At 44.3% G+C, this 26,667-nt stretch overlaps 1 protein-coding gene across 5 annotated transcripts; it reads right to left on the reverse strand.

Moving 5' to 3' along the window:
• Nucleotides 1-447: 447 nt before the first annotated feature.
• On the reverse strand, nt 448-22,966 carry WDR86 (WD repeat domain 86). 5 transcript variants are annotated; one of them, XM_069006350.1, is made up of 8 exons: nt 22,682-22,797; nt 21,998-22,282; nt 19,170-19,311; nt 17,480-17,719; nt 17,287-17,395; nt 8,388-8,523; nt 3,526-3,629; nt 448-1,610 (listed from the first exon to the last, which is right to left on the reverse strand). In XM_069006350.1, the coding sequence occupies exons 2-8, from the start codon at nt 22,158-22,160 to the stop codon at nt 1,392-1,394; spliced, it is 1,113 nt and encodes a 370-aa protein (XP_068862451.1). In that variant the 5' UTR covers nt 22,161-22,282; nt 22,682-22,797; the 3' UTR covers nt 448-1,391. The 5 variants fall into 5 exon arrangements, with proteins under 5 accessions (XP_068862451.1, XP_068862450.1, XP_068862452.1 ...); XM_069006349.1 differs by lacking the exon at nt 22,682-22,797 and adding an exon at nt 22,905-22,966 and having other exon boundaries at nt 17,287-17,719; XM_069006351.1 differs by having other exon boundaries at nt 17,287-17,578.
• Between the last annotated feature and the right edge of the window lie 3,701 nt (nt 22,967-26,667).

The raw sequence follows: 26,667 nt of genomic DNA on the forward strand, positions 1-26,667 counted from the left end.
GGAGGGGAGAGGAGAGGACAGGACAGGACAGGAGAGGAGAGGACAGGAGAGGACAGGGTCTGTGATGGGCCTGGCCCACTGACACAGTGGTAATGTGTCAGAACAGGTGTCTTTGTGTGCCAGGTTGCCACCAGGGCAGCCCTGAGTAAGGGCTCAGCACTCTCTCATCCCTGCTTTCCTTTAAGTCTGTGCTTTTGTGTCTGGTGACTCCTTCCCCTGATAGGGGGAACTGAGCTTTGGCACTCTGGTGCCTCCTGGGAGGCAGGACGGTTCCACACATAATCAACTCCAACCCCAGCAGAGAGGGGAAGGCAAGAAATGTTTCCAAAAATCTATGTGAGTTTTTTTCCCCATATTCCATCCATTCTTAACTGCTGTGCTTCTGCAGCCAGGCCACACCCCCTCTCCCCCCCCCATATGAGACAAAAGGAAAAACTAGACAGTCAGTTGTCTGTAGATACCACATGTTTATTAATCCATTCTAAAAAAGGATTACAGCAGTTTTATCTTGCTGTAGTACAGAATAAATAAAGCCATAAAAATAAAAACATGTGGTTAGATATTTTTGTACTGGTTCTACAAAGAGCGGTATCTGCAAATAGAAAAATATAAGAACCCTTGTTAATTCATGGCTCAGTGGTTATCAGAGAAGGATGAACCTGGAAAAAGACTGGGAAAACTCTTGCGTTTGACTTTATCCAATGCTACTGGCAACCTAGCAAGACACAGCTTTGGGAGGAGGAAAGACAACACAAGGTCAGCAAATAGGGCTGAGGTTTAGCTTGTTCTGTGGCTTATGTTTTGTTAAAAAAAAAAAAGCAATTAAATGAATTTCTGTCCTACTACTCCCAGCTTCCCAGAGAGGTGTCTAGTCTGCTTTAAACTCCTGCTGCAGAGCCAAACCCTCCTGTGCTGGCCTCGTCAGCCAATGCCTGACCCAAAGGTCTGCTTGAAGATGGAATTCAAGGCCACCTTTTACTGCAGGACACCTTTCACTGCCACACTGGGCTGAACAGGGGTCATGGGAGCGGGCAACAGCAATGGCAAAACATCTCATTAGACACTGAGCAGCCAGAGATGAAACACCTCTGTGCCTGAGGGAATTGACACCAGCAGTCATCAGGAAAGTTCCTAATTGTACACACAGAGTGGTACCTCAGCTGAACCACGCTACCTCCCCTCCCAAGCCCAGAGCTGCTCAGCTGAGTCATCTGCAGCCGCAGGATCTGACCTGAGTCCATTTGGCAGCCACAGAGAATCCTGGCTCCTCACACAGAGGTTCAGGCAAAGCCACTTCCCATCTCTTTCCAAGTTCTGGTTTACATGGACACAGTGGTGCAGAAAACAAAAGGTTCAGCTTTGGTCACTGACATAAAGCCTGCTCTGGGCAGTCACATCAGTTCAACAGCCTCGTGCTCCCCATTCTCCTGCTGTACCATACAGCCCACTTTATTGTTGAAGAGACGAGACAGACTCCCCTTCTGGGAGCTCCTGCCCTGCACAGACCTCTCCTTCTTCAAGCGTCGCTTATTTCTCTTGCATATTCCCCGGATGTCCCAAATCCGTAGTGTGCCGTCGTGGGAAGCTGTGTAGAGCAGCTCATTGTGGATCTGGAACAACAGGGTCACACTTAATACTGAGCCCTACGGCTTGGAATCGGCACAATCAAACTGTCCAAAGTCAGAGCAAACACAGCTTGATCCCAACACTTAGGGCCTGAGCTCATTGCAAGAGTCAGTATAAATTATCACAAAAGCTGCTGAAGTGGGATGAGACATTACCAAGTCAGGACTCATTTCTCAGCCACTTCACAGAGCCATAAACAGCAAGTTATTTATAATCCAGACCCTCTAGAAAAGCAATGGAGAACTAAACCCAGTGTCAGAGCAGGCTATGGCTGGGAATTTCTGCACTGTTTTGATGTGGAGCTTAAGTAGGCATCAAAATCATCATCAGTGGACAGCAGGGGGTTCAGCAATGCTTCCCTTCTCGCTTCCCTTCCTCCTTTGCAGTAAGTTATAGGTACATTTCCTCCTTCAAACTCCACTGTTCTTCAAAGCCTGCAGTAACTTAACCTGGATTCACTGCTGTGGTTTCATTTCCTTTATGAACCATTTGCTGCTGTTGGTAATGTTCCCAATTGTCCTCATCCTGCCCTGGAAGCCTGACATCAGTCTTGATGATCTTCCTGTTCCTGCATCAGTCTTGTCCCCGCCGTGGGTGCTCTGTGCCAGCCTGTCCATGCTGTGACAGTGAGCATCCCCTTGGCTTACATGAAGCACCCCACAAGCACCACACCCCTCATCCAGCTCTCCTTAATATACTTAAGATCCCCTTAAGATTGCCACTTCTCAGTGCTCTCTCTTCCCGGGTTTTATTGCCCCTGTACAGCTGGAAATTAAGTTACAAAGAAGAATACAAAGCCAAGCTTTGGTCTTGTCTATTCTTGGGGCTGCCCAGGGTGATTCTATCAGGTACTCCCCAAACACATCCAGGTGCCCACCTGCTACACAGCAACTGCCCGGTACCGGGAGTTTGAAGTTTAAGATCATACAGCCCCTTGCTAAGTCAGAAGAATATACATGAGAAAACTGTATTTACAACTTTATGTGCTTGGGATCAGCTCCAAAAGAAATTTTATCTCCTCCCTTATTCTTTGGACTGTCAGCCTGCCAGAATCACCAACAATGTCTCACACTGTTAATGAAAATCTTCATTCTGCACACAGCTTATACTGAGTTCCCAGTACAGGGAGCTGCAGGCTCTTAGAGTGGCTGCTTCATCTCTGGAAGTGTTCAAGGCCAGGTTGGAAGGGGCACTGAGCAACCTGGTCTCGTGGAAGGTGTCCCTGCCCATGGCAGGGCAGTTGAAATGAGGTCCCTTCCAATGCAAACCCCTCTATGATTCCCTGGTCTTTGCATGGCTACCAAGGATTATTAATTCCTCCTGTTTTAACTATTAAATGCCAGTCTCACTTGAGCCTCGACAATATGCAAACATTAACTTTCATTTTTCAGCCAGGAGCAGAGACTCCTCCATTTGCCTGGCAGGATGTGGGTCAGGTATCACTACTGAGCTGCTTCAGACTGTTTAGGGATGCCATGCCCCAGGGCGGTTTGGGGGATGATGCTATAATTATTCTGCCTGCATAAGGCAGGAATTTCTTTTCCCCTTAGAGCACTGCAAACACTTATCATTAGTGTCTTGTAATGGAAAGGGTCTCATGAGGCTGGAGTCCATTCCATGCCCCACAAAGCATCAGTCCATCTGTCTCAGTTCTCGTGGCTGCTTATCCAACCTGACCTGAAAAATCCCCAATCCCAGAAATGGGGTTGTCCCTGGGGACTCATCCCGTGGTTTCACTTATTAACAAGCTTTTGTAAAACCACATACAGAATATTCAAGTCTTATCCTAGAACAACATCCAATCCAAGACACACAGAACAGTCAGCCACACCAGTTCCCACAAAACAAATGAGGGAGCAACCAAAAGGAAGAAACCCCACCATGAAACCCCTTCCTGACCTGGATACAGTTGATGATGAACTTGTGTCCTCGGAAGATCTTCTGCAGGACTCCACTCCTGGAATTGAAAGCTCTTGCACAGGCATCACCACTTCCTGTGAACACTGACACAGAGCCACACAGCACAGCCAGATGTGAGCAGCCACGTGAGGTCAGTTCATACAAGTTCCTAAATGTACCTAAAACCAGCTCCCAAGGGACCATGACATATCATTTTGATTCTCTCCTCAGTCAAACCAGATCATTTCTATTCTGCTGACCCCAGCATGCTTACTTTCAGCTGTATTTTTCAAAACACTGAACTGTCTTCAGACTGAAGTTCCTACACACACCAGCATTTCACTCCACACATGCTTCAAGTATCTATTTCTGCTCTTCACCTCCACAGATGTCTCCCTGCCTAAAAGTGCCTCAATAATTCTAAGCAGGCAATTTATCTCAAGTCTGGTTTTAAGGATTTCCACTCAACCTTTCATTTGTTTTGCCAGAGTTATTTACAGCTTTCCATTCAGTACTCCAGTGTCTCCATCACTTCTGCTGCTACAGGAGGGGCAGGGCTGGGGTAACTAAATTGAGCATGACCAGGAATGTTAGTTATTCATCAGGTTCCCTTAGAGTACCTTACATGTTGAAAGAAAAATTTCTCAGCACTTCAGGATCTTCAGATCAGATCGCCACAACTGGTGCATCCAGAAACTGTAAGGCCATGTTAATATTTAGATATTGTACTTAGCAATATGCCCAAAAAGGAGCCCATTTTTCTGCTTTAAAGGTTACAAACTCTCTTTATAAACACTCACTTTCCTTTAGTTAACCCAAACTCCTCAAGTTTATCTAGAGAGAAATATTTCAGAGCTGCAAAAAGCAATATTTTCACTGGTCCCTGCATTTCATGTCTAGCATGGAAAGAGTTTTACAAAACTGGAGTGCCTGAAGGCAACAGATTCCTTATCTTTTGGGAGAAGTCAGGGACTGAATCTCTAAAGAGGGGTGAAAAAATTATCATGGTAGTAAATTCAGGACTACAATAACACATGAGAGAACAGACTATGTACTGCCACGAGCTTTTTAAATTCAAATGAAACAGCAGGGAGCTGGGCACCTCCTGGGTGCACCTCCAAGAAACATCTGGATGTGGAAAATCAATGTCACTTTATATGGGCCACTATAATTCAATTTCCAGCAGAGTCCTGAAAAAGCATCATGTCCCACTCTGCAAATGAGTAACAACAAAGTAAAGCAGGGAACAGGTACTGATTTTTTTTCCCAGTGAATGGAAATCACTTAATTCTGTTACAGACATGCAGAGAGTAGGAACCAATTAAGAGCTGTTTTCACTATGCAGCTGCCAGTTTACTTCAGCTATCAGGACTTTGCTTTCGACAGACATCCTTTATGTCTTTTGAACTGTCACTCTGGATTTAGGAAGTCTCTCTGCACCTCTGAGTTTCAAAGAAGAGCTGTTGATCTAACCCAGATTTAGCATTTAAATATAGACTTATATATACCACCTGTGAAATAAACAACAACAAAATAAAATTAGTTTTCATTTTTTACTTAATTTTCATAGATCCTTGGGAGAACAGTTTTGAAACACTCCCCTGGAGCTTTTGCAACATGAAAAAAATATAAACCACATTAAATTTTGAACGGCTGTGCACATACTTTAAGAGAGAAATAATCAACATATCATTAAATAAATTAGATTGAGAACCAGCTGTAATATTCCCCATGCTGTTAATTACACAAGCAGAAAAGCCACTGGAAACACATTCTGAGGATTTAATGCTTACTTTTCACATCTGTCTGGACTCTCTGTATGCTATAAAGTGATTTTGGAAACAGACATGTATTTTTCATCTTTCTTCTACTCTATTTTCTTATTTAGACCACAAACTCTTTGGGGCAATGAGCCTTTGGGCACTGATCAGAGAGAAAGCAGAAAATTACCACTTCTTGGCTGAGATGTTTTTTCATGCACTGGTGCAAATGTGACATAAACCATAACAAATATAATTTATACTGAAGTGTTTTCTTCACATTTTTAAAAGACAGTTCTGATCAGGTGAAGTGACAGAATTTTAAGCTACACTAGTTCCAACACTGGTATCCAGTAAACATCTCTTTATAATTCCAATTCTAACAAAATTATTAGATAGTGTGGAAAAAAGTAATGGATGCACCACAATAATGCAAGCAATCATACTATATAAATTAATTTTAAGGGGAAATTTCCTCTTTCATTAATTAAAATGCATATAGTGCATTCAAACAAATCCCTAATATTTTTCTAGAGCCCTTTTTCTACCCTTCAAGTGGAACAATTCGATACTCCATTTGACACTTTTAGTATTTTTGCATTTGATTTAAATCAAGATCTTAAATAACTCTGTGAACTCTTCTATCACACTACCAGGATGTTCTTCACAGATCTGACTAAATGCAGCAATATTGTCTTTATTTTAATTTAAAAAAAGAGTGTTGTGGAAAAATAATGTATGTGTATGGCAAGGACAGGGTGGTAGAATGCGGGGGAAGAGAGAGAAAGCTGCAGAGCTGATGGTGGTGGCATCAGATAATGAAACTTTTGTTTGAGCTAAAACTTTCTTTTCTTTACAGTCTGGCCTAGTCTCTACTGCTTGCATGAAGAGTAGGATCAACACTGAAGAAATGCAGCTCTGGAGGTTTCATTACTGAAGGAGACAGTCTCCATCTCCCACCCCGACACGAACGTTCCTCACAGGATCAGGCAAACATCAACTTAGCACAGTTAGCTCACCTTTGGCTAGTCTTGACAAATTCAATGTTTGGGTTTGTGTCTTTATAATTAAAAGGGGGCAAACACACAAACACACAAAATCATTGGTATTTTGTCTACCAATGGTCATCCTGGATTACAATTTCTGGTTTCATTTCCCTTGCTCTACCTGCCTGCATCTTGGAGCAATAATAACTTCAAGGTGCAGTGTAGGTTCAGACCCTTTCCCCTTCCATTTCAGCCTTCTAACCAACTGCAGAAGCTGAAATCAGCAGAAATTACTACTTGCAGGTAGGGGAGAATGGGGTAGTTCTTCCATGTAGGTGAGGAAAGCTGAAATAACCATAAATTACAAATAAATAAATTACAAATAAAAGCGCTGATGTGGGACTCATGCTGAAAGGAAGACCAAAAAAGGTTTCCTGACTAAAATTCTACCTCTGGGCTTGGTTACATGCTAAGTTTCCAAACATAATTAAGAAATCAATTCAGTTACTGGTTTATAAATGTAGTGAGGAAAGCATGGTGCCAGACAACTGCCACTAACTGTGCAGGTACAACTCTCTGCTAACGTGCACCATCTTGCATCTGTCAGCCATTTATCACCATCACACTGAGGAGCTGCCAAAAGAGAGATCAAGGCCCAGATAGCAACTATTCGTTTAGTGTGATGTGTTCACTTCATAGCTGAAGTGCAGAAACCAAAATCAGGAAAGCACTGTGAATGCCTAGGTTAGTTTAAGACAGCCATGGTCCTTTCCTTCAGGGTAGGAAATAAGAGAAGGAGAGAAGAAAGAAGGAGAGAAGAAGGAGAGAAGAAGGAGAGAAGAAAGAAGGAGAGAAGAAAGAGAGAAGAAAGAAGGAGAGAAGAAAGAGAGAAGAAAGAAGGAGAGAAGAAAGAAGGAGAGAAGAAAGGAGAGAAGAAAGAAGGAGAGAAGAAAGAAGGAGAGAAGAAAGAAGGAGAGAAGAAAGAAGGAGAGAAGAAGGAGAGAAGAAGGAGAGAAGGAGAGAAGAAGGAGAGAAGGAGAGAAGAAGGAGAGAAGAAGGAGAGAAGAAGGAGAGAAGAAGGAGAGAAGAAGGAGAGAAGAAGGAGAGAAGAAGGAGAGAAGAAGGAGAGAAGAAGGAGAGAAGAAGGAGAGAAGAAGGAGAGAAGAAGGAGAGAAGAAGGAGAGAAGAAGGAGAGAAGAAGGAGAGAAGAAGGAGAGAAGAAGGAGAGAAGAAGGAGAGAAGAAGGAGAGAAGTTCTTTCCTGGGAAGCAAGTGAAGGTACATCAAGTCCAACACCAGAGGCAGGATAAGACCAGGATGACACAGAGAGAGGTTCACTGATAAAAACAGAAGTGCTGTCTTGCAACCCAAACCCAGACATGTAGAAGGAAAGCCAGCACAGAGAGGGATTTAAAGAGGGAGGTTTGATGGTCAGAACATACTGTAATGTCAGCAATATACACTGATGTACAGAAACCACTGTAAACAGTGAAAGTGGGAGAGCTGAGTCCTGAACATTACTAAGGCAAGCACTCCTTGGCTACTGAAGAAAGTTGGTCTGGGGAACAAATCCATGAATGGGGACAGATAATGGGAAAAATCTTGTGGAAAATGAGTCTAGGAGAAGGTCAGAGCCTGAACAGGAAGCCTAACGGAGCAGTGAGCATCTGAGGTGTGATTCTGGTTTAGGACAGGGTGTTACACACAGTCTACAAGGTAGCAGAGACTGGCATGGGGCTGTGTGTCCAGCAGCAGCAGCACTTTCTGTCCCTAGCACACAGCAGAAGCAGGTGACAGACACCAGACTAGTGAGGTTAAACCACAGCTACACAAACAACCCCCAGACAGCTCAGGATTTAAGCCACTTCCCTTGGCAACAAAAACAAAACAACTGCCTCTTCATTTGTGAGAAGAGGGAGGTGGAAAATGGAGGGAAGGTCTAAGCTTCCCACATGGAGTGGTGCAGCAGTTTGGTACTGAATGCAAACACGCTGGAGTTGAAAAAAAGTGACAACTTCACAAGCATTCAAAATTATTCTCCCTTAACAACCTTCAATCAAAGACAAACATTGAAAAGGAGACTGAGGGGGCTGGACAACATAGGAAAGGCAACTTACAGATCCCAGCATGGTATTTCAAAGTGCTAACGCTGTGTTTGTGAGCCTTGTACGTCTGGATCCGCTCCCCAGTGTCTACAAACCAGCACTTCACTGTCCTGTCCGCGCTCCCCGAGTACAGGTGACGATTCACCAGCTGAGGGGACAGAAAAACACATCAGCAATGGCCTCTCAGGCACCTCCATGAGAGAGCTGCACTGAAGGGACTCATCCCAAGTCACAGTTTCCAACTCAACAATGAGCAACAAGCTGCACCTTGAAACAGAGGGGTGGTGAGCAAACCAACCTTGAGTTCCTCACAGTCGCATCTCCCATTGACTTCTGGGTCTTAAAAACAGCTCCCAGCTTTGAGAACATAAAAATTAAGCCCATCTGCTGATGCCAGCAAGCAGGATTCCAGGGAGCTTAACAATGCTAACCCTACTTCCATAATCATTTTCATTACTAAAGCCTCAAAAAAACCCCTGCAGTGCAGTTTCTGCAAAGCATATTTGACAAGAATTCTTACCAGACTATAAGTTTTAGTTACAATAAAAAATTCAGAACAATTCGAGTAACAAAAATTTAAAAAAAAGGTAAATTAAAATTAAAATCCTACACACCATAAACCAGGGCTTATGTTTATTATCACTCTGCACAAGTCAGTATTTGGAATGACTAGCTCTTCCATGAAACTGTTCTGTATCTACATTTCCACAAGTCTTTTCAGACTGTTATTGAATGATTAAATAATTAACCATCCTGCCACAGGTTTTTAAAATATCTTCAAGCAGATTGTCTTCTGCTGTGTGTTTCCCAAAGAAGAACAGTGCCTCATTGCACCAGTCATCCTGCCCATGGTGAGAACTCACTGGTGGGGAGGATGGGGTTTGTTCCACACAGACAGGACAGGGAATGACAAAAGGAAGGATTGCAGTTGGGGAACAGAGACACAGAGAAAATAACTGACCTGTGCAAGACTAAAAACCCAGCCAGTGCACAGTAAACAAACTACACCAAGCCTGGAAGCTCAGCAAGGAAAAACTCCACAGTGCATAGAAAAATCTGGCATTCTCTGTCTGTGTAAAGAAATCAAACTGAAGGTTTTCACAGGCATTGCTCTGTAGAGCCCAACTCCTGCTGAAGGCAGCCAGTCACTGCAACACCTGGCTGTAGCTCAAGGTAAGTTTTACAGACTTGCAGCAACCTCTGTATCACAGGGATGGAGGGACAGGAGGGAGAATCCTGACCCCCCCCACCAAGGAGTGGAATTTGCCTATGGAGCGATGAATGGTACCTTGTCTGCCCCCAAACACACACATCAGAAGGTCCAAATGACCAGCAGTGCACAAACCCCTGATGCTTCTCTGGTATCTCCAGGAAACCAACAAATGACAAACCAACTTGTCATGGTCTTGCTTGGAGGGCACTTTCAAGAGTTGGTTCTTCTGCCACCTTAGATTTGGTCCCCACTCTTTGCACACGCTGTATCTGTGAGGTTGGAATGTTGTTCATGCTCTTCCATCTCCACTCCCAATCCAAAAGGGAAAGACCCCATTCCCAAAAGGCATCAAAAGTGAGCTTTGTACAAAACAACATTGCCCTGTGTTACAGCATGAAACAAAAAGGTTGAGATACGAAGCATTACAGTGATGGGATGGTGATAACCCACACAAGAAATGTGTGCAGGCAGACCAAGAGGCTCCCTGGCCACAGCTCCCACCAGCCCAGCTGGAGCAGGACATGTCACACATCCTCCCAGCAGAACCTGGCCCGTGGGAGAGATTTCATAGCTGAATGCCAGGAGCTTGTAAAGCACAAACCACTGTAAAAAGCCAGCAATACTTTGAAATGTCACTTCCTATTACTTTTAAGCTGTTTTAGGAACAGCATTAATACGGCATCTCCATGAGGAGAGAGAGCGAATGGCCAGCGGCACTAACAAAACTGAGAGCCACAAGTTAGCCTGAGGAAGGACTTTTAAATTTCAGTCTCTCCCTGAATGGGCATGAAGAGCATTGTCATGTGCACCTGCTAAATGGAAGAGGATGCTTTGAGGCAAGATCCTGCTGTGTGGTTCGTGGCCAAGTCGTTGCATTTCTTTTTTAGACATCTTGCTAGCAGCATCAACCCGCCCACAGAGCAAGGAAAAACACTAAATTATAACCTCCTGCAGGTAAATGCCACTCTGCATTAATGGTACATTAGGTTAGGCCGCTTCATTTCTACATTTAAGTGGGTGTATCAATGCCAAAGTGAAACAAGAGAGCTGCAGCTTGCCTAGATTTGCTAATTTGTTAGATATAAAAATGTATTAAATTATGTGGATTTACTCAGGTAATTTATAGCACCAGGATTTTAAGAGCCTTAGAATCACAAATGGTTTGGGTTGGAAAGGACCTTAAAGATCATCTCATTCCAAACCCCTGCTATGGGCAGGAACATCTCCCACTAGACCAGGTTGCTCCAAGCCCCATCCAGCCTGGTCTTGAACACTTCCAGGGACAGGGCAGCCACAGCTTCTCTGGGCAACCTGTGCCAGGGCCTCCCCACCCTCACAGCAAAGAATTTCTTCCTAATATCTAATCTAAATCTACCCTCTTTTAGTTTAAAGCCATTCCCCCTTGTCCCATAACTCCACGCCCTTGCCCAAAGTCTCTCTCCAGCTCCCTTGGAGCCACTGGAAGGGGCTCTAAGGTCTTCTCCAAGCCTTCTCTTCTCCAGGCTGAACAACCCCAACTCTGTGCTTGTCTCCATAGCAGAGGTTCTCCATCCCTCTTCAGCATCTTCACAACATCCTCTGGACACACTCCAACAAATCCATGTCTCTCCTGTGCTGAAGACTCCAGAGCTGCATGCAACACTGCAGGTGGGATCTCACAAGAGCAGAACAGAAAAGAAGAATCACCTCCCTTGACCTGCTGCCCACACTGGTTTTGCTGCAGCCCTGGATATGGTTGGCTTTTCAATGTCTGAGAGCTGGTGAGATGGTCAGCACATCAACCATTTCCATTACATTCAAAGCCTTTCTGCTGCCCCATGAAACACTTCTGTGCACCTTCCTCCCCCTCCCCAATTTAAGCAGGTGAGCACAGTAGCAAAGGATTCTCAGCCCTGCATAGAAAAGGAAATATTAACAGGTTAAACTATCTACCAGATGCCACAGACTGAGCCTGCAGCAGACCCAACAGCAAAACCCAGGGCAGGCTCTGACTGTCACACAGCCCCTCATTCCCATGGCATTTTTATAAAACAGCATGAAATGGCTATTAGTGGAGAAAGCCATCAAGAGCTCTCAGCTCAGGCTGAAGTTGCAAATCAGATATGCCTTTAGTGACGTGATGGGCATGATCTCATCCAAGTTGGTACAGATTTCTACAGCTAAGATAGTCCCCATACAGTCACTGTGGTCTAGGACAATTCCTCTCTCTCATCCTGAGGCACATCTGAAACAGATCATGCCTTAGAACTTGCTATTTCTCCTTCCCAACAAGGACAACCTTCTCAGGTGTAGCCAGATCAATTTAGGCAAGATCACGCCTCCTTCACTTGACTTAAGATAGGTCTAGCTTACAACTCCAGCCTAAGTTACAACACTTCAGATATCTGCATTTAATCTGTATTTAAAATAATAATCATCATCACTTTCTGTTCCTCCAGCCAAAGCACCTTACAAGCTGGCCTCACACTCTGTGGTTTAAAAACATATAGTAGACACAGTTACATATTCCAGTCCATGACTGCCCAGAGAAGAGGTGATATTTCCAAACCTGTATTTTCCTTGGCTGGCTTTTGAGCACTTGGTTCACTTTGGCCAACTGCCCAACAAAGCTCTTGACACAGAAAACCATGGCCAGGCAAGGACACCTGTGGCAGAGTGGACAACACAGAACAGATTTCCAGCTCATACCAATGGGCTGAGTGAACATTTCAAACCCACACAGCTTCAAAAACATTAAAAACCTGACAACAGTTTGATGCCCAGTTCTAAAGTCTCAGCTAGACAGCAGAAAAAAACCCATTGCATTGATATTTGCAATTCTTGATTGTTAATTTTTCTCATTGCTATGAGAGATTTTGCTTTGAACCAGATGAAACACTGAAACGTGAATGGAGCAAATTTGTCTTAACCCTCAGGCCAAAGCAGTGGAGATGTAACTCCATGTCATTCCCTGAAAAGGTTCAGCCAAACTGCCTGTGAGTTGTAGAGTAACAGCAGTAGCAAAAGACAAGTTGTAAACACTTTAGTAGTTACAGGTCTCATTAATAAGAAAAAGCTTGGTTTTAGCCCCCAAACACACTAGAATTTTAATAAAAAAACAAATTATCACATCCAGGATTGGTCTCTCAAGACAATCACAACCCTGTTGCTTCACAAGCTTGGCTGAATGGATAAATGCAGCAGCTTAAGACAACTTCTACCTGTAAGAAGGCCAAAAATATCTGCAAAAGAGCTGTTTAGCAGGTATTTCAACCTTACAGGAATGGACTTTGCCCTCCCAATTAACCTTTGCTATAAGAAACAATTTTTGAACAGCCAAGGAGAAGCAATTGGTTCTCCAAAGAGATTTGGACACATCCTTTTGCTGAGGGTGACTGCACTCAAACTGGCTCCCATGAACTCCAAGATGAGTTCACATCAGCAGCCATGTATCCCATCACCACCTTCTTCTTCTCGTGGGGGTCAGTGTTCCTACAATCTGGAATTTTGGTCTTCTGTTCACAGCCACTTCTAAGTCAAAAATCACCAAGCTGGACCAATCTCAAGTTACAACTATGTAAGCCTTGGGCTGAGTTAAGAGTTTCAGGATCCCATTCAAACCACATCCATTTTAACGAGCTAACAAACTCCCTGTGGTCAAGAAATTGTTGGTGCTTTTTTTCCTGAGAATCCATCTAGAATGAGCTCTCTGGGCTGGCTGTTAAGAGAATGTTTTTCAACTTTTTTACCGCAGTGCAAAGTGATGGCCCAGAAACATGTTTCATTCTTAGAGGTGTTGTACACCTTCACATTCCTCTCATTCACATCTTCATCCTCTGATGCAACAAATACAAACACAAATTACGAAAAAAATATGTGCACTTAATTTAACTGGTGTGGCAAGAAAACATTTCTGTCCCCCCATGATCACAACAGTTAAGCACATAAACAGAGTTCAGGCAGTGGCTTTGTTCAAAGCATTCTTTTCTTCTAGTCAGCTTTAAAAGGCAACTGAAGGGAATGGTCCAAACAAAGGATCTTTTGCAGGAAAACCAGAAGCAAGTCTTTGCCCACTCATGTTCATGTTCTTCAAAAGGGAGTTTTCTTGCAAGAATGTTTGCTGTAGGATCCAAGCTAAATTCCAAGCTGGATCATTTCTCTCTGCCAGCTTTGGGCAGCACAATTTTGATAAATACTTGGAGGCAGAACAATCAGCAAGGACAAAGCAATCCTTGTGAACAGTTTGCAAAGCTTCTTAGGAGAGACATTTAGAAAAACATACACAAGTAAATATTTAAATCAGGGTTATTCAGCCTATTGCAGGCAGTCACATTAATGAAAATGCATGTTTGATTTTAATTGCAAATATTGGTCTTTAGCCAGGCCTGAAATTTTTAAGTGGAAGAATGAGCATGAGCTATGTGATTACACTCAGCCCACCCTTGCTTTTTCCCATCACTTCCTATAAAATCTCATTATTGGCTCTTATATGAAGAGGGAGCTCCCAAAACAGCTGCTGTACTTTGTCTGCCAAGCTATCAACACACCACAGGAGAAGGAGAGTGAAGAGTTCTGGCTGCTCCACTGCGAGTTACCTTGCCTGACTGGGAAAGTCATGTAATCAATGCTGCCAAAGCACCCAACATGGACCCAGTTCCCACTGCAAATAGAAAGCCTCCCAGCAGAACCTCTCTCAGTGCAATTTAAATGGTGGAAGGAAGAGAAAAGTGGTAGTATCACAAGCTGCAGAACTCCTTTGGCAGCAGAGCACACACAGTGGGTTCAGCTGGTCACCTTCACCAGATTGACTCCCTGGACAGCAGGACAAGCCTGGGGAACATGAACAGCTCACCCTCATCTCTCCCTTGTCCAGAGCCACCAAGGACAGGGGACAAGGGAAAGACCAAAGCTCACCAACACTTTCTGTTCTGCCATGCTAGGTAAGAGTTGTTTCCAGGCTCCTACTTACACTACCTGGCAAAAACACCTTAAAGGATCTTCGAGCAACTGGGGAACATTGAAAATCTGAACGTTGTCTGTGGCATCACTCCCCTGCTTTCCACACACCAGCACTGCAGGAAGCAGCGTGGAAAACATGGGTGTGCTTTACAGCGATCTACCCAGAAAACTCCTTCAAGAAGCTCCAGGAATTTCCATTCACTGCTACAGCAACACTATTGGTGTTTACTGGAAAGTAATGGGAGATGACTGGAACAGGCCGGACCTAATTTGCAGCAGTTCAGAACATCCCGGGGCATTCCTGTTAATAACAGCTTTTTAAAGTTGGGGAAAATATGGTCTCAATATCCAAATTTTTCCTGATCTGTGTCCAGGATGAGGAATCACACTGAGTATTTCTCAAACTTTTTGAAAGGTCACCCTCCCTTAGGGATCTTTATTTGAATAAATAAAATGAAAAGAAGTCTCTATTTTTCTTTTCCTTTTTTTCTCCGCACACAAGCATTGTACCACTCAGAGAACAGGTAACTGCCTTCAATTCCTGGTACCAACTCAGCTCCTCCAGGACAGGAGAGTGAAAATCTGATGTAATTAGCAGCTCACTGCTGCACTGAAGAAAACAAATTACTGTAATCAATTAAAACTGCTGGCTACTGTGAGCAAATCACAACTACCTCGAGTCCTCCTGACCCAGGGTCTGAAAAACACCATCCCAACTCACTGCCACAGATTGCAACACTGTCACTAGGAAGCCTGAGGAAAAAAAGGCCCCCAGCACATTTTGAGAACAAAACAAAAATAGTAATTAAAAAAACCACCTCTATTCAGGAAGTTTCCTTTCTGTTGAAACATCTTTGTATGGATTCTGGTGATTGACCCCTTTCTAAAAGAATGAAAATACCATGTGGGCTGTGCTGAGTGGCAGCCAAGTGGAACAGAAGGGATAGTGTTGAACCCAGCAAAGCAGAGAGAGGAATTAGGAAAGATCGACAGCCCAAAGCTATTCAACAGCAGTGACTGCTTAAGCTGGGATAAGTTTGAGAGGCCTGAACACTAAATGCTCTCTGTGGGGGCTGTTTGTACCTCAGCTGGACCCTCCCAGCCTCAAACATTAACTGGTGATGAGAGAAGTGAGGGGCTACCATATCAAGAAGATTTGGCCAGGACTGTTGCCAACACAGTCTTGGCAGCAGCAGTAGTCTTGTGTACTCTGAATTGTTCAGGTTTTCCAAATAGATGTATTGGTTTTGCTTTTCTTCTCCCGTACAAGAAGTTCTGTTTGTTTAAAGCCATTGTTTAACTGTGCTCACAAGCATTGCTCATTCCTGAGCATTCAAAGGGCGTAATTGAATTTCCCAGGCTTCTGGGAGAGGTCAAGCCAGTTTTGTGTAACAATTTTAGCAAGAACCCAATTAAATTAAAGCAACCTCTGTTGTTGACAATCTGTGCCTTGGAGAAGGGTTACAATTAAACAACAAAACATAGCGTGACACTAAGGACAGCAACAGATTTACTTCAGCATCCTCAGAGTACATTATTACAATATCATAAAAACAAGGTTTAACACTGAGAATTTATCAAAGCAAGACAAACATTACTCCAGGGCAATATGATTTTGTGGGTTTGTTTTTTTTTTTTCCTTTCTAAAACTGAAGGAAAACAGAATTCCTTCAGTACTCCTATGCTTTTAGTCCACTAGTGTCAGCTGTAACTACCTTATTTAGAAACAAAGGCAACTTTTATTAAAGAGCTATTAAAGATACATCTGCAGCCTCTGTAAGGGAAAACCACTTATGGACAGCAAACACAAACAGGGAGAGCAGCGAGAAAAACTACTGTCATTAACTTCAGTCAGACACATACATGTATAAACATTTATGCTGACCTGAAACTGAATTACAGACCATCAGGTACTCCCTTTAAATACACTATTAGCATTTTCTGGTGGATAATGAGTGAACAGGGTAAGTGCTTGTGCGATAGTTTCCCTCTCGCTTCATCTGCCTGAACTCCTCCTCTTCCCTGCAACATTAACAAAGCTGGCAGCATTCAACAGAAAAATACTGCAAACAGAAAAACAGAGTATAGTTTTTCAGATCACGTTACATTTTTTCCCCTCTCTCCTCCATCATTTCCCGATTTCTCTCCCCCGTGCTCTGCTTCTCTTTTCCATTTTCCTTGGCCGTTTTCTTGTCTTGGCCATCTTTTTCTCCCTTTCTTCTCTCAAATCATGTCTGTGTGGTCTTTAATGTAGGATTTCTTTCGGCTTTGTGCTTTCCTATTACCTTTTGCCCACAGTTTTGGGTTGGGCTTTAGGTTGGGTTTTTTGAAGTTATCTGGTTTACTCTGAGTGTTTTTCCCCTCCCCCTTTTAAGTTACCTGACCCTGTCCCTGTTTACTTGCTCAGGTTGTTCAAAGTCTGGTGATGGTGAGCCTGATTACACAATCCCACTCAGATGAACAGTGCTCTCAGCACACCTACTCATGAGTTCCACGACCTAGTGGGATTTATATAGATAGTGAGCTAGAAGTTAGACCAGGGCAACCACTAGAAGCTAAGAGGAGATCAGAAAGTGTTTTAGAGAAAGAGGGTTTGTCTCAAAACCAGAGAGCACTATTCTTTTGTTATTACATGAATATTTAAGCTCACCATTTATAACCTGTCTCAGAGGAGCTTCTTTAGGAATGAAAAGACACCTGAGACCCACATGAGTTAAGACACAGACACCCAAAGGCTCTCAAGGAAACCTCTACCCTTACCTCTAGGCAAATTACTGATCCTTGGTGCTCTTTGAAGACTTTCAGCTGCTCTCCAGTGACAATATTCCAGGTCCTGATGGTGTAATCCGTGCTGCCAGAGAACAGCTCCCTGTTTGGTGCATCAAGTATAAGGCATAAGACAGCCCCAGTGTGTCCCAGCAGGGTCTGGTAGCAGCGCCCGCTGGACACCCACCAGACCTTCACAGTGCAGTCCGTGCTCCCTGTCACCAGCAGGTCCCTGCTCACTTTCTCCTCCTCCTCCTCTTCCTCCTCCTCTTCTTCCAGCACATCCCTGGAGGAATAGTGAGCCAGAGTCAGGACACAGTTCCGGTGGCCCCGGAACTCCTGGATTTGTTTCTCTTTGTCCACACTCCAGCAGCGGGCTGTCCTGTCATACGAGCCACTGAAGAGATAGTCTTTGGCAACCAGGATTCTGCAAAAAATAAAGTTTGTGTGTATGAACAGTATTGATCTTTTTACATGACCATCTTCTGTTCCAATTTCAGTGCCAAGTACCCCGAAGTATGAAACAGCAGCATGAACATAACACCTCTGGCATTTTTAAAAATCAAACACTTCCCTGTTTCTACTTTTAAAATTGAAATCCCTTATTCAGGTACACTGATGCAGATATTTTCACACTATAGCACTGCAAATTTGAGCATTTTGTTTTGCTAAAATCCCTTCCATCTGGGATTATGAACTTTCTTAAGTTATATATAATACCTACAAGTTTGTTGTGTTGTTTGGTTTGGGTTTGTTGGGTTTTTATTTAATTAATTAATTTTTGGTAATTATTCATTTATACTTCTTTATAAAAAATCATTTAAAAACAGATCTATGACAATAACTTAGAATTAAAACAATAACAACAACACAGCATCAAAACAACATTCCAGGAATCTGAACTATAACTGACAGTGTGCAAATAGCCATTTTTCCATCATCAAGTAAGGAGACTGCAAGAAAAAAAAATACACCTAATTTCACTTATTTCAGGATCTCAAAAAAGGTAAAGCAAGAACACCCCACTTGTTACATAACTGAAGAGCAAACCAGAGATTACAGCTCAGGAATTCAGCTTCCTGGGCCTTCAAAATAATGAGTTGTAGCTGCACAAACATACAATAACAGAAAAATCTCTACAGTTCATCTTTCCAAACCAGAGATAGAGAACATCCATAACTTGCCTTCTTTGTCAGCTGAGCTTGGTCCTCTGGAACCTTTCAAACAGGCAACAAAATCATATGAATGGGGAACACATTTCCCGTTTGCTGATTCAAGCAAAAATCAGGCCAGTGCCAAAACACAGAGCCAGCCTTCCTAACTATTTACAGAATCTCACTACATATCATATGTGTTTTGAGTTTAGAAAGAAACTAAAAAGCCCACATGCCCACAAGAAAAGAAATGTTAAAAAAATACCAATCTTTGACTGCTCTATTTGTCATTAATTAGACCAAGTCCAACTATTAATACACACTTCAGATGGACAGGCCAATAAGCCACACACAGTAAGTTTATTATTACTTCATTTGCCCAAACAGAAATAATAATTACAGAAAAATCCTGACTTTATTCCTCTTGCTGACACAAAAGCTTGACACAATGTTCTTAAACCTATTTATCAGAAGCATCTGTTATCAATTGGATAATTTCTTCTGGAATTTCTTTCCTAGACCTGGATTCCATTCCCCTGCTGTGTGCCTTTCACTTCTCTCCTATCTGTGTCAGCAGTGTTGCTAGAAAAACTAATCACTGCAGCACAGAACATGAACTCTGGGGTTTCCACAGCCCCTTTTATGAGTGCAGTAACGGGGAACTGCAGTGAAATGACAAAATGTGTGATAACAGATGACAGAAACATGAGGGGAGAACCCCACCTGTTGACAATTGATGTGTGGCCTCGGTAAATGGCCAAGCACTGCCCGGTCACTACGTCCCACTTCCGAATGGTGTGGTCAGCACTGCACGTGAAGGCAGCCTCGTTCTCCAAGTGGCAAAAGGTGATGTAACTTTCATGTCCTAGGAATAACAAAGGAAATCAGTCACTGTGCATGTAGACTAGTCCAGCTCTTCACCTTAACCAAAAGAAAAATACAAACAAATGTACCAAAACTCCAGTTTTAAATGCACCACTGTGCTCTTCACGTTTAAGGATTTGTGTAAAGCACAACCATTTCAAGTCACAGCAGAAAAGTTCACTGATGTCAGGATTAAGAGTAAAACAGGACAGTTCCACCAATCAGGTAAATCAAACAGTATTATAAAAATGTAATGAGCTAAACTAATATCAATATAATAAAACTCAGACCACTTAAGTTTGAAACCAGTAGAAAACTAGCTTATTTTTTTAATTAAAAAATGCTTTTTCTTCCTTCTTCTGAAATCAGGGAGAAAAAGGCTGCATTTCAACCCAGCCCATTGATTGTCAGGACACAAACAGTCATAAATCAAAGCATGAAACTCTGCAAAAACGACCTGAGACTTAGCAGCAAGTTTAATTTCATTGTCCAGGCAGAATGAAAAGCAAACAAAAAAACATATCAGGTAAATAGTTAGCCAATTCTTTCCCCCACCACGACTAATAACATGAATAAACACCACAATTTTCTAAATATCACTATACCTTCAAGAAAATTACACAGAAAGAAAAAACAAGAGCACAATTGTTTATACAGTATTCAGAGTATACAGGGATTCTACAGTTACAATAAAAACAGACACAACCACTGGTCTAAAAACATCCCACTGACAAACAAGGCAATGCCAGAGAAGAGGAAGCAATATTACCACCTCAAGCTTTTGGTGTTGCTTAGCAAGATATGTCACTTTTCTATTGTAACAATAAATGCACCACATTTAAAAATCACCTTAGGATTCAAGTCCCAGCTTCATCCAAGACCTCTTGTGTGAAATTGCTGTCACCTATCTAATCATTGGACTACTATTACCTTGAACCCTTCTGTTTTAACATTTAGGCTGTAAGCTTTCAGGAGCAGAAGAGTTTCCTCTTAAGTCACTATTACAAGAGTGACAGTTATGGTTGAAGTTGGTGGGCCCTACTGTGACTTAAATACTATCCTTTGAGAAAAAAAAAACTAAGAAGGGCAAATGTGATTAAAGAGAGACAGATGGACAAAGGTATTAGAAAAACAGAATGTTGTAAAATAAAGAGATGGTAAAAAAATGGAGGGAAAGAAGACTGCCCAGTAAAACAGCTTCACTGACTGCAAAAAAGATTTCACTACAACTCCTATAGTTCAAAAGCCTTGTTGTAGTTCAAAAGCAAACCAGTATCCACACTACAAACATATGGCTTGTTTCCTCTAAAGCAAATTCATCAGATGCCAAAAATTAAACAGATCATCAGGGCTATAAGCAAAACTCATTCTCCCATATTTGTGAAACTTTCTGCAAAGCAGCCTGAATGGATCAGGCTGAAATCACTGGGATTTTTCTTACAGCATCTTGTAATCCAGCTCCGAGATGAAAATAGCATCTTGGTTACTGCACCAAAGTCTGCCAGTCAGATTTTAACCATCAGTCATACCCGACCCACACACAGGATGCCAAAACCCCCTGTGGCAGACAAGGTCTGGTGCTGGTCTGGCCAAAAGCAGCCACCACACAAGTCTACTGGTTGTGCTGTGGTAGAGCTTGAAACTGCATTAGAGATACAGATTTATCAGTAATTATAGCTTGTAAAATTAAAATTGACACGACAACTCTGTGTGTGCAAAAGTATAAAATACATACAATTATCTGATTCGACTGACAGTTAACAAACCACCCAGCCAACCTTCTTCAGAGTTTACCCTAAACACTGGCACTACTGGCAGATTCCATAATAATGAATGCTATCCAATACATTTCTCTTTCTAGTTAAAAGTTAATTAGTGGTTTAAAAGGATTTCTAAGCCTAAAGCAAATGCACTGAGTTTTCCAGAAGCTAGAACCATGGCAGGATGTGGGGGGAAAAGACAATACTCCATAGTGAAAAACAAGCAAGTAAGCAAACAAACAACAAGGAAATCACAGCAGTGTGATTTCTTCTTCGGAAGAAAAAAACATTAGAAATTCCAAATTTAACAGCTTTATTTTTTCTGTATGAAAAGAACATGAGTGAGAATACAAACATCTTTAGCCCATATCTAGATGTTTGCATGACCGCCTTGTCTACAGAGGTTTTTTTTCTTTTCAATTACTAATATGCTAGTCTAAGGATAATAAATTTTGTTTAAGATGCAAAATGAATTGAAACTGAAAAAGCCCAGCAATTAACATTTCTGTGTGTCAAATGAGGAGGGAAAACAAAAGTAACCTATTTTAGCAAGGTTCCTTTCCAGACTTCTGGGTCAAGAGGTTCTAAATAAAGACTGCCTGGAAATGAGATGATTAAAAGGACTGAAAAAAAAAAGGGGGGGGGAGACATAATAACAAAAAGTCAGTATTTTTTCACAGTGTAAAACAGGGCTTCTAGAAATTGACATAAGTTAAACAACTTCGCACACCCTGAGATAAAAGGGTGCATTCACTAGTGCTGGTAACCTGTTTTGGGTTGAAACAGCTCCTGCTTAACGTTGCTGTAATAAACACCAAAACAAGCACGATTCTGGCTGCCCGGCAGGGACTGAAAGAGACCAGAACACGCTGTGTGGCCTGTGCCATGCTTCAGACCCAAACCCCAGGCGAAAAGCCGCTGCCGTACCTTGGAAGTGTCCGTGGCACTGGCTGTCGGCGGTGCTCCAGAGCCGCGCGGTGCCGTCCTCGCTGCCCGTGAGCAGCCGCTGCCCGTCGGGGCTCAGGCTCAGCCAGTTGATGCCCCCTTGGTGATCCGTGCAGACCTTCACGGCCGAGCCGCTGTTCCCCATCCCGGCGCAGATCACGGGCGCTCTGCAGCCCCCAGACCGTGGTCGGGACCTCCGGCCGTGCCCCACAGACCGACTTCTGCCATTACCTCAACTCCGAAACATCAGCACAGCAGTCCAGGCTCCTGCACGGGGACACAAAGGGGGAACGGGAGGGCGCGTTAAATCATTTCATCTCTCCCTGGGTGCATCGTTTCCTCAGCCAGGATGAGCCGAAGCTATTGAGCGCCTGTTTCCCCGCAGGATCCGAAGCCTCACGGCGGCAGACGGGCGAACGCGCTGCCCGGGGTGCCCTTTCCATGGGCACCGGGGCACGTTCAGCCCCTTGCGGGGACTCAGCCCGGGCGGCGGTACCGCTACCTGGTGCCCTCGCCGGAGCTTCTGCTTCTTAAGCAATCTTAGGGCTGACTTGGGGCACGCCGAGGAGGCAACGCCTCCGAGATGGGAGCCCGGGCTCAGGCGGCCCCCAACGCCCCGGGCTACCGCCATCCCTTCCACACGGCCGCCGGCATCTCGGCACTTACCGCCCCCGGCACGGCTCCGGCGGAGCGATCCCGCACTCGCCCCCCGGGCTGGGGGAACCTGCTTCCACCGGGGCACCGGAGCCACCGCCGGGCCGACCACAGGATCCCCGCCACCGCCGCCGCCGCCTCCGCCCCGCGGGGAGACGGGAAGGGCTCCCGCCGTGCCCCCTCAGCCCACCCCGGGGCGTGCCTTCACCCCCCGCCCCGGCCCTGCCTCCATTACCCCCCGCTCCACGTTCGAGCTGCTTCCCCCCGCGGCGGCCGCCTCGCCCCGCCCGCGCCTCGTCCTCCGCTCCGGAGGTGCCCGGCAGCGCTGCCCCTCCGGGACGGCCTCGCCCCGCAGCGACTCCCCTTCCCGGGGCTGCAGCCGGCCCTGCCGCAGCTCAGTCTCCCGGCGGGGCGGGGGCAGCGCAGGGGCGGGAGGGTCTCTCCCGGCTGAGGTCCCGTTAACAATCGCGCTGCAGCCGGAGCAGCCCGACAGCACCCCCGCATCCCCGGCGGAGCCCCTGGGCTTGTCCCGGGGGAGGCAGCGCTTCCTGCGGCACGTTCGCCCCTCAGGACGCCCGGGGGCACCGGCCCCGCCGCGATGTCCCGGCCGGCAGCGGCCTTTCCTCCCTGGCTTCTCCTGTGACTCCCGGGGGGACGCTGAGGCTTGTGCGGGGAGCTGCGTTGAGGGAAGCCATCGCCTTTTGTTCCTCCTCTCGCCCCTCTCCCTGGGCGAGCTCCCGCCACGTTTCGCCTCAGGAGCTTATTAATGCAACCCCTTGCCCATCCAGCCCCTGCACCCCACGGGCACGGCTGCCGCAGCGGGCCCCAGCTTTGGGGTGCCTGAAACCACCTGGCCGAGTGCTCTGACAAGGGCTGAAGGGTTCTGTCCCACCATGGTGTGATTAAATGTATGAAAGATAAATCCCCGGGGCAAAGTGATGTGGAGAGTCCAAGAACTCCCAGCAAGGCAGCAGGAGGGTCCGACATGAATTCCCCCAAGAAAAGGGGAGCTGCAGCTAATTTGCAGCTAAAAACATGCTGCCAGGGGTAGGATAAATCCCAAAACCTCTTCTCCAAGCTTCTGCCCCATTTGATCTGAAAAGCACCTTTTTGTGTCAAACCCCCATCCCTGGCTCTGTTTCACAGCGTTGGTGCAGTATTGGGGTTCAGCAGGCGCTCGCTGACATTTAACAAGGCACCAGCCCTGCTCTGGCACGAGGTGCCCCAGCATGTGGGCTGGACAGAAATGTATGCGTTAAATGGATGATTCCCAGGATGTGTTATTTTGCACACCGCATTCTGGCAGAGGTCAAACAGGACTAATATGTCACACCCAATCCAAACACGAGGTGATCCCCAATCAGCTGCCAGTTGTAGCCATGCAGCCATGGAGAAACTTGCCAGAGCTGTCAGCCTGCAAATTTGGGTTTTGTGAGGGTCAGGTCGAGCCCTGTGGCTTGTGGTCCCCAGCCAGCTCTTTTCTGAAGACAAGCGTTTCCACACAACCGTTGTGCATTCAAGAAATGACCGAGAAGTTCTGGTTTGAGACATGAGAACTGTATTTCTTCCCTCTGAAAATCACATTATCTGTGAAAAGATATTTTTTTGGACATGGAGGCCTGGGAATCGGCTGCTCTCAGGGAGTGTCTCTCACCATCTGCTCGTACATCTGTCAAATCTACTCACAAACCCCTGCCCAGAGTCCTTGCTCGGGAAACTGTAGGATAGATTAGCACTCCTTTTTATTTTCCTGTGCTGCTGTGGTGTGAATGAAAGGAAAAATTCAGATGGAACGGACCTTTTGTTAGGTTTGAGGCAGGTCTGCACATTTTAAACCCACAAAATTTAAATCTCAAGGGGAGGCTGAGCTAGAGGGGAAACCCTTGGCCACAGCTCAGCCATGCATCAGCTGTAGGAGCAGAGGGTGTGCTGTTCCTCCCCTTGCTCTTTTTAAAGCCTTGTCAAGGTCTTTTTATTATTATTTCAAATTAATATTTCCCTCCTGTGGTGACTAGTGAAAACATCTGAGCTTTTGAATATTTTCATGAATATTTATTCATTTTCTTGAGGGTTTTTAAAAATCTTTTTTCAATTGGTTTTATCTGCCTGAATTTTAGATAAGTTTTCTTTATTGCATTTGTGTTCTTGTGGTGGGTTTTTAATTGTAGGATAATGAAGAAAGTAAAAGGAAGTTACCTGCTGCTTGATTTTTCTCCTCAGGGCCCAAATCCTGCAGTGAATCCTCCTTCATCCAGACAGATGTGTACATACACAGAGGCATGAGATGCTCCTATAACACCCAGATAGTTATAAAACCTTAAGAAGGCTTGTAGATGTTTATGGCTGGAATTATAATACACAATTTGCAGGATCCAGTGGCTATTGCTAAGTTTGGAGCCAAGTTTAGATTCTTTAGGCAGTCATCAGAAGTAAAGGAAGAATGTAGAGTTTAGATCAGATACAATGTACTTTGGAAGGGAAGAGGGATGCTTCGGCCCTTCACCATGGATTGTGACAGGGGTCCAACATTAGGAGGTTCCAAATTCTCTGCAATTAAGTTGAACAAATTGAGACCTTTATCTTTAAAACATACCTTCATTCCACCAATGGTTCGACTTGCTCACGTCTCTGATCCAGAGACAACATAGTACAGGGAAACTCTTTAATTCCCACACACACAAGACAGTAATGATCAGGTGCAAAATCCTCTGTGAACAACTTCATCCCAAATTATCTGTGCTTAGACTCACTTGCCAGACTTTCAGAAACACAAGGTAGGCTCCCAGGCCTTAGAAATTACTGAGTCAGTATTTACATCACTATCTGCTCTGATATAAATGCTGAAGAACATTTCCTTTGAAAATATTTCAGTAATGCTGCAAATGTTTCCAATAATTTTATTGATGTTGTTTGTGGAGGAAGGAACACAGGCAGCTCCTCCATGTCCACCACCCCCTCCTGGGGCCTTGGGTATCTGGATGGGTTGTAATGGTCTTTGATGGACAACAAAGGCTCTTTGTTCTGTCAAAGAAGCAGAGCCAATAACATCCCAAAGAAGTCAGCACAGAGAGCCCGACCAAAAACAAAAGAATAAAGTGTGCAGCAATGCAAATTATCTTTCTTAGAGAATTAACCCCTTCCATCATCCCACCCCTCCTCATTCCCTCAAGAAGGGCCTTTCCAGCTGCCAGCTTCTTTTCTCTTTTTTCTATTGCTTTGCTTCAGGCTGTCAACCTCAATCACTTTCAAAATTGCTGATAATTAAGTATTACCTCTTTTTTCACCTCAGAAAATTGCAAAAACCAACTAAGTCTCTTAAAACTAGTGTCAGGGTCCTGAAAGATTGAAAGTGGCACATCCTGCATGGACATCCAGCCTTGGCTGGTTTTTTTGATTCAACCACATCATTACAGTCAGTGAGAACTATAAACAAAAGCATGTTACATGGTGTCTCTGGAGGCAAGGTCCCTCACTGGGCAAACTACTCTACACTAAAAATTTCCCTGGTAAGGTTAAATTTGATTTAAAAATCAATCCGGTTACACTGGTACAATGTAAAAAAAATTAACCTTAAATAGATTTAAATGTAGCTTCTAGTGGTTTGATTTAATTCAAAACATTATCAACACCTAAGTGGCTTCACTTTGCTGTAAAAGTTGACACTGGTGAAGAAAAATTAAGTTTACACGGGTTTAATTATCACCATGGAGCAGATGTAGCCTTACTCTGAAGTGAGGATGGAGGAGCAGAAGTTATCCTTTCAGACCACAGACCTGAATGCACGATGGAACTCAGCATCGCAGCTCCTTCTGACCCCTCTGCAACTTGGCCTCTTTAACAGAGGCAACACAGTTTTTCCCTTTCCTCGTTTGAGTGTGAATTCTTTGCAGCTTAAAATGCCCCAGGGTGCTCAGAAGCCTAGTTTGGGTATAAACATTTAGCAAATTCCCCTCCAGGGCAAAAGGTGCTTGGAAACTGTCACTTACACTAGATTTCCC

Source organism: Aphelocoma coerulescens, chromosome 2 (genome assembly GCF_041296385.1).
Source record: "Aphelocoma coerulescens isolate FSJ_1873_10779 chromosome 2, UR_Acoe_1.0, whole genome shotgun sequence".
Classification (NCBI taxonomy): Eukaryota; Metazoa; Chordata; class Aves; order Passeriformes; family Corvidae; genus Aphelocoma; species Aphelocoma coerulescens.